Here is a 15,156-nt window from a genome sequence, read left to right as displayed (position 1 = left end):
TAATGGCTTTTCTTCTAGTGTCATGAAGGTTACTACGAAATTACCCAGACACTTTTGTTTAAATATCTTGATTTAGTATGAATATTCTTGTTATGACATTAGAAAGTCTGTATTGTGGAACCCACACTCTCCATAAGCTATTCTTTAATATTTATATAAAGCCATTTGGAATTGAGGATAAAAAATAAAATAAAAATCGTCGCATCTGCGTGTGTAGAAATAGAAAAATAGTTGCTCTTAGAATTAATTATTCCTATATCACAGTTTACTGTATTTTTTATTTGGCCACATTACTGTATTTTTTTCGACTTCAACCTCTTTCACATCGGCCCTGTGATAACGCTTCTACTTCTATAGTGCAAGACTGGTTTGAAGAAGACTATTACGGGTTCGCTTCTAGTCGCGGATTATGAATTAAGAACTTTTGTAGCATTTTCTTATAAAGATGTCGTCAAAACATTCATTTTTTTTAAAGTGCCTAGAGGCAGAAGCCGTTAGTTTGAAGATGCCCTGGGCAGAAGCTCTGAAGTCAACTACCGTTCACGACTCAAGGTAGCGACTGGCTGATTTCAACGAGTTAGGATTAAGAGTTCCGCTTACTCCATTTAAGAATAAAAGGTGTTAATGTTTTTGTTTTTCTGCAGTTTCGTATTCATTTGCTAATGTGGTTAGCCTTTTTGTGTTAAGTGTAACTCCTAAGTTAGCAGCATTATAATAAATTTAAAAAAACTGACTCTAAAACCACCTCCAAGGACTCGTCACGGGAGGGCACTCGACTCCATACAACTCGGTCTCCATCACTTTAATCTTCTATCATACAGAATTTCATATTCATATAGAATATTAGTTATAATTCTGAAGAAATTATACAAATCATTCTGTAAGGTTCTAAATCGCCTAAATTTGCTGATACACCTTTTTTTCTTTCAAAAGAGCTTTTACATTGTAGTAGGAGCGGAAGGAAGTAGTTTTTTTAGCCAAAGTAAGATGGCGCAACAATCGATTGGGAATTGCTTATTTACAATATAACATCGTAAAAAAAAAAAAAAAAAAAAAAAAAGTATTATTGCATGACACCTCCAAGTTGTCCTAGGACTCCTCATGGGAGGGTACATTATTCTAGCACACTCTTACCGTCTCCCTTACGTAATCCACTTATGCGGCGCTACTACCATCAACACATAGCGCCATCTATCGCCGACCACCATCACTAGTGTATATATTGTTTGAAAATTGTGTATTATTCATTTGCCTGTGTACTTGGGATGAAAAACCCAGTTTCCTAGAGGGGAGGGAAAAAAATTGCTACAAAAAACTATGTAATCGGCTAACTTAGCTTCAATTGAAAAAGCTCATACTGAAGATTCTTCTCGTCACGAGGAAAATTGAACTCGTTCTTTTCCGTTCAAGGATGCCATGTACTTTCGCTCTTCTAATTGAGCTACTTTTTTTTTTAACAACTTTATTATCAACTTTTGCAATTATTTACATCATAATGAATTATATATACAATAGTTATACCATTATTTCAATCGAAGTTTCATTTTATATTATATCATCATGTTATAATGTAGTTGTTACATTACTGTTCTCTTAAAATGCCTTGACTTCCTTTACTTATAAACAGGGAATCTCATAACTGGTAGTTACATACACATTACTTTCTATTACATCAATTAAAGTATAATCGAGTTTTGTTAGCTTTATATATATATATATATATATATATATATATATATATATATATATATTCTACAAGATAAATCATATATACATCTGTACAGCGAAATAACATTCACATGCAATGAAGTTGGAGAGCACTCTTTTTTCCTGCGGTAGGAGATCTGTTCCAAGTGACTCAGGCGCTGTTTCCTCTGATGGAGGTGGAGAGTTAGTATCCTTCTGAATTTACTTCCGATTTTCCCCATTTCTACTAGAAGTGATGAAGGTGTCGTTCTGTTGTTGGTTGGAGGGTTCGTCTGATGTAAGGTTGGAGGTTAAGTGTGTTCATTCTTCTAGACTGGACTGAATTGGTGATCTCCTCCTGGATGTAGTGATGTAATTTCGATATTGTTCCGGGACTGTCTTCTCTTCCATACGCTTGGTCGCACCTGTGAGCCCAAATTGCGTGCATCGTTAGGATTAGAACAATTGTTTGCACCCTGTTTATGTTTTCCTTTTAGCCAGAATAACATTTCTTCATTGATTACTTTGATTTCGGGAAGCCATCTTTTAACGGCTTTCCAAGTTACTTCTGCTTCCTTGCAATATAACATTAGGTGGTATAGTGTTTCCGGTTCCTGGCAAAAGTGACATGTTGCATGCTCTTCAAGGGCATGCAACATGTCACTTTAGCCACTATCCACATCTTGGTTAGTAGGCAGGCATGGTGCACTTTTTAAAGAAGAAGGTTTTATACCTTGGATGTATTGGGAGCTTGAAGATATTGTTTGTTTAATACCGGACTGAGTGTGATTTGTCCTCTTCTTAATTCTCTGCTGAGGTATGGGAATGGTTGTTCTGCTTAGTTTGTAGTATGTTGCTTTTTGTTTTTTGACTTATTAAGGTTTTAGTGTTGATGCGCTCTGTTACAAATACGTATCCCTCCGCCATCTCTGTAAACATTCTGGGAACTCTTCCGTGAATCTCTGATATTGTGCTGATTATTCTGTGTGGAAGGCATTTTAGGAATGCTATTGCATATCCGTGGTATGACTTAGTGTTTGCTGTTTCTGTAGTCTTCGCTCTGTTGATAACTGTTTTTAAGTGGATATTAATTAGACCTAGACCTCCGGCTTCTAATTCGTGAAATAGCGTTGTTCTCCTCATCGGTTCGTACCGGGAGTCCCAGATGTAGGTGGCGCACAGCCTGTGGATCTTGTCAGCCCATGGTACGGGATGTTGTTCACTTTGTACCAGATGCGAGAGGATAAATATATGTTGCATATTCGCGCTTTTCCTCTTACAGATAGTTGTCTTGGGCGCATGGTATTTATTTTCCACGCAATAGCTGCGTGGAGTTCTTTCCACTTTCTTCATACGTTTCTGGGCCGCCTATTTTAACTCCCAGAACCGGTAAGCTTTTCTGAGCACTTATGCCTTGAGGAATCTCAGGGTTCTTTTCCCATTTTCCTATTAGCATGCAATGAGATTTATTTAGGTTTACTTACAGGGCAGAAGCTCTTGCAAAGGCGTCTAGTAATTTCATTGACTCTTCAATGGATATTTCCGTCTCTAGGGTTAATGTGATGTCATCAGCATATGCCAATATTTTTGCTTGGCTCTCCCCGGGAATGTTTGTTCCCTTGATTTCTTTGTTGGAGTTGATCGCTCTGATGACTGGTTCTAGTGCAAGGACGAAGAGGGCCATAGAGAGGGGGGGGTCTCCTTGTCTCACTGAGCATTTCATTTTAAAAGATGCGAATAGCTTCCCGTTCACGATTACTTGACTTCCTGCATTCTCGTAGAAAGTTTGCAGCCAGTTCCTAAATCTTGGGCCAAATCCCTCCTCTACAACTTTGAATATATATACGTGGCTTGTGGTGTCAAACGCCTTTTCTATATCCAAGCCTAGTAGGACACAGGGTTTGTCAGTCAGATTGTAGTACTCATATACTGATCTTAAATGAGTAATTGTGTCTACTATGTTTCTGCCCTTAATTGCACAAGTCTGTGCGGGAGATATTAATTTCTGTAGGTACTTCTGTATTTTATTGGAATTGAGCTACGGAGGCGCTATACTAAATTGCATAACCTTTCTCATGAACGTTTTATTAAAAAGGAAACAATCTTGAATGACAAATTTAGATTATTATTATTGACTTGTACAGTACCAATATATTTATTGAATGAGACTGCACGTAGTATCTGTTCTTAGCAGTTTAATGCAACCCTGGAGGTGGGTAACACAAATTTGGGTATATTTCGTGCTTTTCATATCGTTGCCACGCTAGATGAACATGACTCCTAGCGGAATGCGGATAAAAAAAAAATGTGCTCGCCCGCGAATTGATGACTTCTGATTTAGCATATTATTTCATTAGAGGTACATATTAGAAGGTCATAAACTGCACTAGCTAAATTAAAACTTCGTCCTTTTTTTTCCCCCAGAGCCTGGTTTCTAGATACTCTTCAACTGGCTAAACGAATGCGTCCTCGAGGAAGGTGGTGTTATTATCTCTTTCCAAATTGTTACAGTTATGCTGGAAGGAAACCAGAAGATTTCTATTGCAGCGCCAGCACACAGCAGGCGGATGATAAGTAAAGCTCAAATTTGTTATCACTAAACGTGTTTTTAGCTGATTTATAGAAATAAGCATGAAAAGTCCACATTTAATTTCAATAACAAACATGTTTTGAATTTAAAAACTCTGAAATATTCGACACGACATGAAAAATATGGAGACTACATTAATATAGTACACACGTTGTTGGACATTTCGCTTCAGAAAAAGTAAAAAAAAAAAAAAATGGTAACCACTGAGAACAAGAGATTTCGACAAGATAGTTAGATTCACATCTTTTGGTAACTTCTAGATGTTTGGCTAAATACTGGTTCGTGAAGACTGCAGAACATACCGTTATGTTTTGAAACAACGAATTTCATATTCATGTACAGGTATCCCTTGCTTAACGGTTTTGCTTAACACAGGATTTGATTATCGCAGCGAAATTAATTGCGACAATCCCTTTATATACGCGATAAGTTTTAATTATCTGAAAGCACACCCCAACTCATCATCACCAGAGTTAAAGATCGGTACTATCAACATAAGAAGCCTGAATGGCAAAGAAATGTTGGAATCTTGACAAGTAACAAACTGATTTGGAGGAAAATTGTAGATAGGAAGTTAGTAATGAGGTAAATTTTTCATGAAGTACTATCATATCCTGTACACCTCTTGAGGGTACATGTCAGGAATTTGAAGTTTTAATTAACGCGCCTTTTTAAATTTACCACGCAAAAACATGCAAGCCTTGAGGAGTGTTTCCTGGCAGAGACCTTAAGCATTAAGAGCGGGTGTATTACAAGCTCCAATTGTTCTACTGTGTTTACAAATTACGTTCTTCGTAAATTTTTTCATCCAAGAAAGAATTTCATCCAAATTCTCTTAATGATCTGTGTGAGAATGTGAAAGTTTTATTTTTTCCACCAAATACGACATCATTGCTACAACCTATGGACACGGACGTCATTGCAACTTTTCAAATCGTTTTTTCTTAAAAAGGCAGTAGAAACAACAACGGGAGAAAATGCGATTACGCTCCAAGAATTTTGGAAAAATTTTAACATTAAGCACGCAATTGAAAACATTCAAGACTCGTGGGAGCTAGAAGACGAGTGTCTTCTAGCTGCATGAGAGCTGTTTGGAAAAACCTTTTGCCAGAATGCGCTAATGAGTAAAAAAAAAATGTAAAAAATTAAAAAAAAAAAAACTTACTTTTTATCAGACCATGTATACGGTGATTTTCAAAATCCTGTGAACAACGTGATTTGAAATCTTTGCAATTAGTGAAGACCTTGGTTTTGATAGTGTCGATGCAGAAGATGTTAAAGAATTATTGGATTCAAATTCAAAAAGATTTCAGTGACAACGGCATTCTAGAAACTGAACAACAACGCGTATATGAAGACAACGAACAAATGGAATGTGAAGATGAGAAGATAACAATCAAAGAACTGGATGAAATATTTCGCAGTTTAGAATCGCTTAAGCAGCAAGTAATGGATACGGATCCACATGTTAATCGAAGAATGCTTGTTTGCCGAAGTCTAGAGAGAATTTTGCTTGTTGTCGTAGAATTTATGCTGATAAGAAAAAAAACTAAAACACTTCAAAACTCCTGATAACTTTTCTGATTTAAAATAAAAAAATTGCAGTAACTAATGTAGGTACAAGCATTTATTAAACATTTTGCATTCATTTTTTATCTTTCCTAAAAGAGTGCCACATAAAACGAATTATTAATGCAATTCGTTCATGATCGATTACTGTAATTTTTACCATGGATTATTAGATTTGATTAACGCGATTTTGATATACGCGGTAACATGGAGGCATTAATTAATCGCGTTATCAAGGGATACCTGTATTTTAATTCAGCAGGTTGGTGTGATTAAGTAAGTGGATAGAACTTCCGTAGTCCAAAAAATCGGTCCCTTCGTTCGAATTTTGCGAATGTTATTAGGTGACAGGTGAGTTTCATCGCCCAGCAAACAAATTTGGTCACCCTGCTTAGTGTTGGCCTGAAAATGTTCCAGGCCAACTATTAAAGACTATTTAATCTTCAGTCTATCCATAATACTGACAGTACTATACGTCTACAGCCATTTTTGTGAGTGGAATTCGCATAAAAACGCACATCGTTTTCTGTATCCATGGTCCGTTTTTATTAGTTTCTAATATGCAACTTGAATAACGACTACAAAAGATCACTCCCACTATTACTCTGGTGAGTGATATCTTCTAAGAATCGAAATGTTTTTACTGAATCTTATTCGTGTATTTTATCTCATATCGTTTAATAACAGTCTGCAGTCAGTATTAATAACTTTCCTAGTGAAAGATTTTTCGTGTTGAAGTGACAGCAATTCACGATTATATCACTGTTGCCACCATGGACAGATTGGAATGTAAATCGGCTCAGGAAAATATTAATGAAGCAGCCCTCCGCAGAAAGTGTGTGCATGTAGGTCGGGAGGGTCATTTTCCTGAGGATCTACTTTGATAAGAGCTAAAATTCTGTCTTTATTTTTTAATGTGCTATATAATACATCGATAGTATAGTTGACACTGTTGACTGCATAGGTACCGCGCTACGCTTTAAAAAAAAGTTATTGAAAACTGTCTACCATAACAAATGATCCCTGTGGTCCCAACAAGTTTGCTTCAATGAGAGTGTACTGTATAGAGTAACCTAACCTCCCCTCACTTACACGTTCTTTTTTCTCCCCTTCATCTTGAAAAGATTAAAATTTTAAAATATTACATAACATTATCACTTAATGATCATGAATATTTTTTTGTACGCTAAGCACTACTTAAGAATATAAAAGAACCGCGCCGGTTGAACACAAGAATTAAGACTTTACCCTTGTTCCAAGATCAGACCTTTCCTATTGGAAGAGCGAATTGTTGAAAGTAATCCTTATAATATCGATATTGTACAGCTGATTTCAATTTATAAAAATGTTAAACTGAGTTTTTTATAGATAGTTCACAATTGATTCCCCCCCCCCCTCCGATTTTATCCGAGCTTGGGACCGGCTGGGATGTCTTCATGACTGTAATCCATGTGTGTTTGTGGGGCCAGTTTGCCTGTTCTGGGGGACGAAAAATCCGAGTTTACGGGGTGAAAAAAACTCTACTTCCGTATGAGAGCGGTTAAGTCACCTTTCGAAAGAGATCAAATAAAGATGTTGAAAGTTTTATTTTTCACTTGGTTAGACTATAATAAATTTATTCTAATCCTTTATCCAAGTGCGAACAAACAAAGTTTGCACCTGAAAGTATCTTCAGGACTGGAGTAAGGTAGTACAACACCGGACAACTCGTTGCAAATAAACCAGATAAAGGTTCCTCGCATCATTGATGGGAATCGAACCCAGGTCTGTCCGATCAAAGGACTTCGTCTATACTTACGGAGGCTCAATAAGCATACTGAAATTGCATGCTTATTGGTCACTGTAGTTAATAGCTGTCAGTTACGCACTGCTTTAAGGTTTGATTCATTCATTTTTTAAAACGATACATTTTTAAAATTATTTTTTGTATGCCGTTATTACATTAAATAATATTACGTGATATCGCTGAAGGACATTCTACATCCACACAAGTCGCCCTCTCCATTACTTTGATCCAGCTATAACTCCATCTATCTATCATCCACTGAGATAGTATTTTCGTCTGTTAACTGTGTGCGTTCTGACCAATCTTCATGTATTAGCAAAAAATCTGCTGCCTCCAGATCTGCTTTCTCATCTTCGGTTGAAAAACTGTATAAATTAATATCATGTCGAGAAACGAAATGGAGTCTTTTCTACTCGAAGGATTCAACATCTTGTCTTTTTCCAGATAATTAAATTATTAATCGATTAATAAAAATTCTTTACCTTGCCCACCTATTGACATACTATAGGTTTACAAATTTCTGGAGATTTCGTTTTTGTTTCAGAAAAGAAACAATTTTTTTTTGGAATTTTTACTATCCGCATAAGAGTGAAAAACGCTTATATTCCCTTAGCTTATCTTCTGTCGTCTCTTTTACTTTATTTTATTATTATACGGGCATCTCTATGGAGTCAGAAGACTCGCAGCGGAGACCCAAACTATCCACACCCATTTATCATACCTCTCCTTGAACTCAGCGATATATTTTAAGTATTTTATACATATTTAGACGAGCACCTAACAATATCAACATGTTCAAAACTGCCAAATTAGTTTCATTATACAGTACAGAGGTTTAATTAACCCATCGTCCAGCCTTAACCACAACTATCTAATACTTATTTACATAAATTCACAGCTTCTATAACCTGTTGAAGGTCATTCAACATATTTTTATAGTCAAAAACGATCTTTGTATATTTGGTTTCTCTTCTCTGTATTTCTATTATGCTTTCTTAACTTAATCATTCAACTAGATTGCTTGTGTACAATTTTATCAGTTTTTACTAATGTTTCTACTACTATTCTGGAACAAATCGACAGAAGCGAAATATTCTCTTTTAGACTTCAACTATGCAAAAGTTAGAAAATTGATGCGCGCCCTCTATATCAGTGTACAAACTCAGAGCATATTTTAATTGCATTGAAATATTCAAAGTTAACTAAATTCAGATTGCAATTTTGTAACTGGCTATAAGAATACAAAACAAAATCGGGAACTTAACCCATTATTTATAGGCTATCTTGGCTTTGGGAAGCATCGTCTGCTCTCTGTCCCTCCATCTATACCTTTGAAACTAACTATCGTACTTTTGATGAAAGAATGTGGATTGCTAATGGAAGACTACAGGAGACCTTGAGAGTGGCCAAACCAAATATTCCCATATATCCATATATTAACTATTTCATGTCTCCAGGCGAAATGGTTCCAGAGGTGAGTACTGATTGATATAATTTTTTTTTTAATATGACTTAAACAGCTAAATAATTCTCTAAGCCAGGGGTCGGGAACCTTTTTGAACCAAAGAGCCATTCCACTAAAATAATAATAATTAAAACAAAATTTTGGGAATCACAACTTCAATTCGATTTTTCCTGGTGACTCAAAGTTGCAGTTAGTTGAAACTTAGGTAAATTTGTTTTTAATTCAGCACTTCCAGATATCAAAAAACATTTTTATGTTTGCATATAAATTTTTTATATGTTCAATAAATAAACAACATTAAGTTTGATTAAGTTTTTAATTACGAAACATGTTTAAATAAGTATAATATTGCAAAAACGTCAATTTGTATTGCAAAAAGAATTAATCCGAACAAAAATACAATATTATGCATTTTAATAGATATTGAATTGTTGTAATTTAAAATTCACTAATGAGACTTTTGATTTGCATCTTCTCAGCCAATTTACTTAAATCTGGGTTATATGTCGTGCACTTTAATAGTAATTCGGCTTTCAAACTTTCATCAGTCAATTTGTTCCTGTACTTATTTTTAATGTAATTCATTGAAGAGAATTCATTTGCGAACAATGTAATTCATTGTTCGCAATTGTACGTTGAACCAAAAAGAATCAAAACCCCAAAAGCAAGTCGCCTGGCATTTGAATTATTTGGGAAAGAATTCCAACATTTAAATTTAATTTCCTCATTTTCCTAAATTTGTGCTATCATTTCCTGAAGTTTTTGTACCCAGATGCTTTTATTCTGAATCTCCAGAAGCTCCATTTGTAGTTCTGCAATTGATATTCCTGGAAAAGCTGTAATATCTATTAATTTTAAATTGCAATTTAACGGATGTAATATAAATTTCATCATCTGATGTTTTTTAAAATCCTGAATCGGCTTGTAAATGAATCTAACATTACAGTAATCATTTCAGCGAATATTTTGCAATCAACCTTTTCTTGATTTACATTCAATCTAATTTTTTAGATTTTCCAAATATATAAATTTTTCTTCAGTAACATCTTCGAAAAACACTCTTAGTTTCTGTTCAAAGGTAAGGACTTCCTCTAGTAATTGTAAGGCTGTGTTTCCCTTCCCTTGCAAATTCAAATTTAGTTTATTAAAATGTTTTGTCATATCAAGCAAAAAACAAAATTTTTGTATCTATTCGGGATTACTGAGAAGTCCCACATGATATTATGTTATAATATTTAGTGGTTAAGAAAACTATTACTTCTTTTAAGCACTGAAAAAAACGTTTTAATGCTTTTCCTCTTGATAACCATCGTACAGATGTAAATGCCACTGAATCTTTATGTTGACTATCTAGTTCCTCTAAAAATGTGTCAAAAAGTCGGTGATTCAAATCCTGAAATTGATCATTGGCACAACAACAACATCCATCACTCTTTTTAGTTATGGTAATAATCCCAAAGAATTAGCAACTAAAGCTTCTTAATGCAATGAAATGAAATAACTCCATGTGGGATATGAGTGGAGAATAATTTAACAAACCCCTTATTTTTCGTAATCATAGAAGGCGCGCCATCTATGATTGCGGTTGCAATGCATACTATATTATTAATATTTTAATTTTTATTCTGTAAACCTGTTAGAAGGTTTTCTGAAATATCTTGACCTGTAGTGTGTCCTTTAAGTGTTAGCAGATCAAGAAGTTCTTCTCGACCAAGAGGATGTGATATATTTAACCATCATGCAGCATTGTGCCATATCGGAAATATCATTTGATTCATCAACCGCAATAGATATAAAATCAGCAGAATTAATATCCATAATTTGCATATTTGAAACTTCTGCAGAAATTGTTACAATCCGTTCCTTGACAATTCTAGCCGAAAGAGGTAAATCTTTAATTCTTTTACGTATCTCGTCATATACTTAAATAGAATTTCAAAGGCATTATATATGCGAATTTTTTTTAGAAATTCGCCATCGGTAAAAGGTTTTCCCGCTTTTGCTATTTCAAAGGATAACAAAAAAACTTGCTCCAGTAGTATTCGACGAAGATTTCGTCCAAGTTGACAAATTTCTTTGCTGAAGCAATGTTTTCTTTTGTAATTTTTCAATAGCTTTTTTTTCTATCATCACCCTCAGGATATTTTTTACTGAAGTCTAAATGTTTTCCTCGAAAATGTCGTTCGACATTACTTGATTTGTGATTTTGAAGTCGTAGAAGGTAAATTAAACCTTGCGAATTTCCATTTACTTCTATAAATGCAAATTTCTCTATCCACATTTTATTGAATCCTCTGTTTACTTCGATTATTTTTCTTTTTCTTGAACTCGTATTCGGAGGGTTATCACAAATTTACCTGCAAGTAAAAACACAATTTTAACATAATAAAAATTAATTTGTGTATAACATTACCTGACACTAAATTAAACACCAGTTTAGTACCACAATAAATAAGTTAACTGACAGAATATTTATTTTGACAGTTAAAATTCCTATCTAAAAACCGTGGTGTTAAACAAGACAGCTGATCAATTAGTTCAAACTTTCGCCGTGGCGCTGGTTACCTTAGGCAGGGTTAAAATTTAGCGGTATTTCAAACGTAACGCAGTTGTTCGTGTTAAAGCTCTAAATAGAGCCTTAGTTCACAAAATTTCATGCGTAACGCACGTCACATGCATAGTATCTAGCGCCACGAACAGGCTGTATCAAAAAACAATATTTAGTTGTTTGTATTAATTATGTATCTTTTAATTCAATATAATTAAAATCCAATATTATATTTATTTAATATACTTATCTAAACGGGATCTCTAATAAAACGCCACGTGGTCTTCGTTTTATTTAATTCTAGTCATTCGCAAAGGCAAAATTATGACAAACATTTGAAATCTGACTTATTCCAATTTTGCACTAAATGACAATTTTAGTAACAAAACTAAGTAAAAATAATCGAAATCCCACCATGTTATTAGCAATGACAAGAAGTGAAGTGTCTACAGTTGATAAACCAAACTAGCTCCCTGTAGGTTGCATTCCGTGGCGATAATGCAGGACGTCACACTACAAGAATGCGACTATTATGAGAAATAATTTGTATAATACTTTTGCACTGTTCGGATCTTTTTTTATTGAGGGATGTTTCATGAAACATCCCTGAATAAAAATTATTGTATTTTTACCTGTCTAATAAAATGTTATGACCTCGTTTTAATCTGCATCATTTAGTGCTCCATGTTCTAGTATTATGAACGCTAATCTTAATATTACTGTATTTTGTCCACATTGCAATGCACAGCTTTTTTATTTATTTATTTTTTTTATTTTTATAATTCATCATTATCATCCTTTCAGAGATTTAGGTCCAATGGCCTGTTTCGGTCTGATTCCATCTTTTTCTTGGTCGTCCCTTTCTTGATAAGGAAGCACAGAAATGCGTTCTTTACGCATTTCTGTGCTTGCTTATCAAGAGAAAGCTTGTTGTTCCTCGCAGGGATTTCATTTCTTCTGTTTCTATTCCTTCTTTTTTTTCTTCTGCAGTTTTCATGGTTCATAATTCACTTCCGTAAAGCAGAGAAGGTCTTGCCAAAACTTTAAGCTCCGATTCTTGTAGGCTTTTGAACTTGGTTAGGTGTGAAAATATTAGTGAACATACTGACATCAATATCAGCTTCTTTGTATATGACACAGCACACAGAAGGTATTTGAAGCAGTTAGATTGTTTTAAATTTTATTTCAACCATGATTACTTCTGACTTGAGATTGTCCTTTAAGAGATAGAATAAAAATCATATCTGATATTTGCATTCTAAATTTTTTAGCAATCTGTTTAAGGAGTATACTGATCTTTGGAGTTCATTTTCACTTCTTGCTGTGATTATCTAGTCATCTGTAAACAAAAGGGCATTAAGTATAGTTCTACGATCCAATTTACACGTGTAAAAGCTGGTTTTATATTTCTCCTTCCATTTCTTTACTATTTCATCTTTATAGATATTAAATAAAAGAATCAAAAGTTACTCCTGTAACTTTTGATTCTTTTTGATGCACCATCTTCTTATTTTTAGGTTGCAGCTATTTGGTTGTTTTGATATACGTTAGTTATTGCAGCAAGCAGTTGATTTGGAATGTTTAGATTCATGAGCATGGTCCACAGTTTCTCCTTAAGACTATGGCAGAGGCATTGTAGTAAGCTACAAACACAATGTTTTTATATTGAATTGCTAATCTTTTTCCATTAAGATTTTTAATGTAGCTGGTTCAATGCACGATCATCCTTTTCGGAAACCATCTTGTTCTTAACAAGTTTATCTACTACATATTAAGTTTTGAAGTTCCTTATAACCAGCATTTAGGAGACTTACTCCTCTGTAATTTTCAGTTGCACTTTCGCCTTTTTTATGTATTGGAATGATAATTGCCTTATTTCAACTTTCTGGGATTTTTCCTCGCTGCCAGATATTGTTAAATAATTGTGACAGTCGTTTGATGAATAGGATGCCTCCATCTTCTCCAGGGCTTATTTTTTTCCTGATTTGCTTTGCTGGATTCCTTGTAATGTTATTTCTTCCACTGTATAGTTAGCATTATATCATTTTCAGATTCATTACTATCTCGCCATAAGTTGGGAAAGAAGTCCAGCTAAGTTTTCTCTCTGATTATTCCAAGTTTCACTTTTTCTTTTACATCCTTATTCATAAGTCTTCGAATTTTTTTGTATGTATTTGTTCGTTTCACCATAACATCTCTTTCCAATTTTGCTATGAAGTTATCCCATGTTACTCTATTCTTTTTCCTGCATGCTTTTTTTTTTTTTGCTGTTGCTCTTTTGTATCTATAATGAATTTCTGCTTCTAGTGATTTTCTGTTTAAGTATGCTTTCATTTATATGATAAAATAAATATTTAAATAAATGCATATTCATAAACGCCTATTACCATTAACTCTTTCTCCACAACCCTTCTCTCCCCCCCCCCTTCCTATAGAAAGATTTCTACCGCATGTTGGGACAAGTAGCATCGCTTGGAATGGACGGAGCTGTGATTTGGGGTTCTTCAGGTAGCGTTTCTTCCAGAGAGGCATGCAGACTCCTGAAGGAGTATACCGTAACTACTCTAGGACCAGCTATTGAGAATGTGAAGTGGAATTCCGATCGGTGTAGTAAAACTATTTGTAATTACAAGGGAAGGTGTACTTGGCCATCACACGAACTATCGGCTTGGAAATTTATAACCACGAAAGAAGATCAACCTTTCAATTCCAGCGATATTGTTTGCAAATGTGAAGCGGACTATTCCGGACGTTATTGTGAAAAAGAATGTTAAACTATATGAGAATTAAGTTTTCATTTGTTATGTATTTTATGACGTATAACTTGTAAACAAATCGAAATTGTTTTTATTTGATGCTCGATGATTTATGGAATGTCAAAATGCTGCAATAGCAAACGAACTGAATAAATTTGATTTTTCCCTTTTCTCCCATTATCGCAGTAGACACATCCAAGACAGTACTTTTTTATTTTATTTATTTTTTTGGGGGGTGGGGGGTGAGGGGATAAATCTTACACTAAAGAACTTTCAAATTAGATTTTAATATCAGAGGAAATTATACCATGTCATATAAACATGCTGTTAAGTGAATTATTTATCAATATAATTTATCAAATCAAATTATTTACCCACTTCTAGAGGGACTAGGCATCTGAAATTTAACATGGTAGCTTTGAATGTGTACCCGATGGGGGGAAAATCCAAAAATTTCGAGATGAAAGCTCTGAAACATTTTGAAAATTAAATTCATATCTCACTTACAAAACAGTCATTGCAAGTGAAATTATGAGTGATTATAATTTCGTGAAAGGACAGAAGAAAATATTTTTCCGATTATCCTGGCATCCTTAATTTATTATGGCAGTCATTTTTATTCGCAGATCCACAGAATTTTCGCAATTCCGGATGGTTTTAAATTTAATCACAGTTTATTTTCAGATTATCTACTATGCGATTTTTGACTGCCATTGAACTCTGCTACAGTTACACACACACACACACACACACACA

General features: G+C 34.4%; 1 protein-coding gene across 1 annotated transcript in view; it reads left to right on the top strand.

The window, feature by feature from the left end:
• Nucleotides 1-14,570, top strand: part of LOC150093676 (hyaluronidase-like enzyme CsHyal) — a 40,083-nt gene extending 25,513 nt beyond the window's left edge. Inside the window, exons 3-5 of the mRNA XM_090412740.1 lie at nucleotides 4,111-4,260; nucleotides 8,910-9,105; nucleotides 14,080-14,570. Coding sequence (XP_090268866.1) covers nucleotides 4,111-4,260; nucleotides 8,910-9,105; nucleotides 14,080-14,418 — 685 coding nt within the window. The 3' untranslated portion in view covers nucleotides 14,419-14,570. The remainder of the gene's footprint in view (nucleotides 1-4,110; nucleotides 4,261-8,909; nucleotides 9,106-14,079) is intronic.
• The last annotated feature ends 586 nt before the right edge of the window (nucleotides 14,571-15,156 follow it).

This window comes from Typopeltis vanoorti, chromosome 23, assembly GCF_054136105.1.
Source record: "Typopeltis vanoorti isolate ZY-2024b chromosome 23, IOZ_Tvanoo_1.0, whole genome shotgun sequence".
NCBI lineage: Eukaryota > Metazoa > Arthropoda > Arachnida > Uropygi > Thelyphonidae > Typopeltis > Typopeltis vanoorti.
Note: the sequence above shows the minus strand (reverse complement) of the source record. Positions and strands in the feature narration are given on the sequence as shown.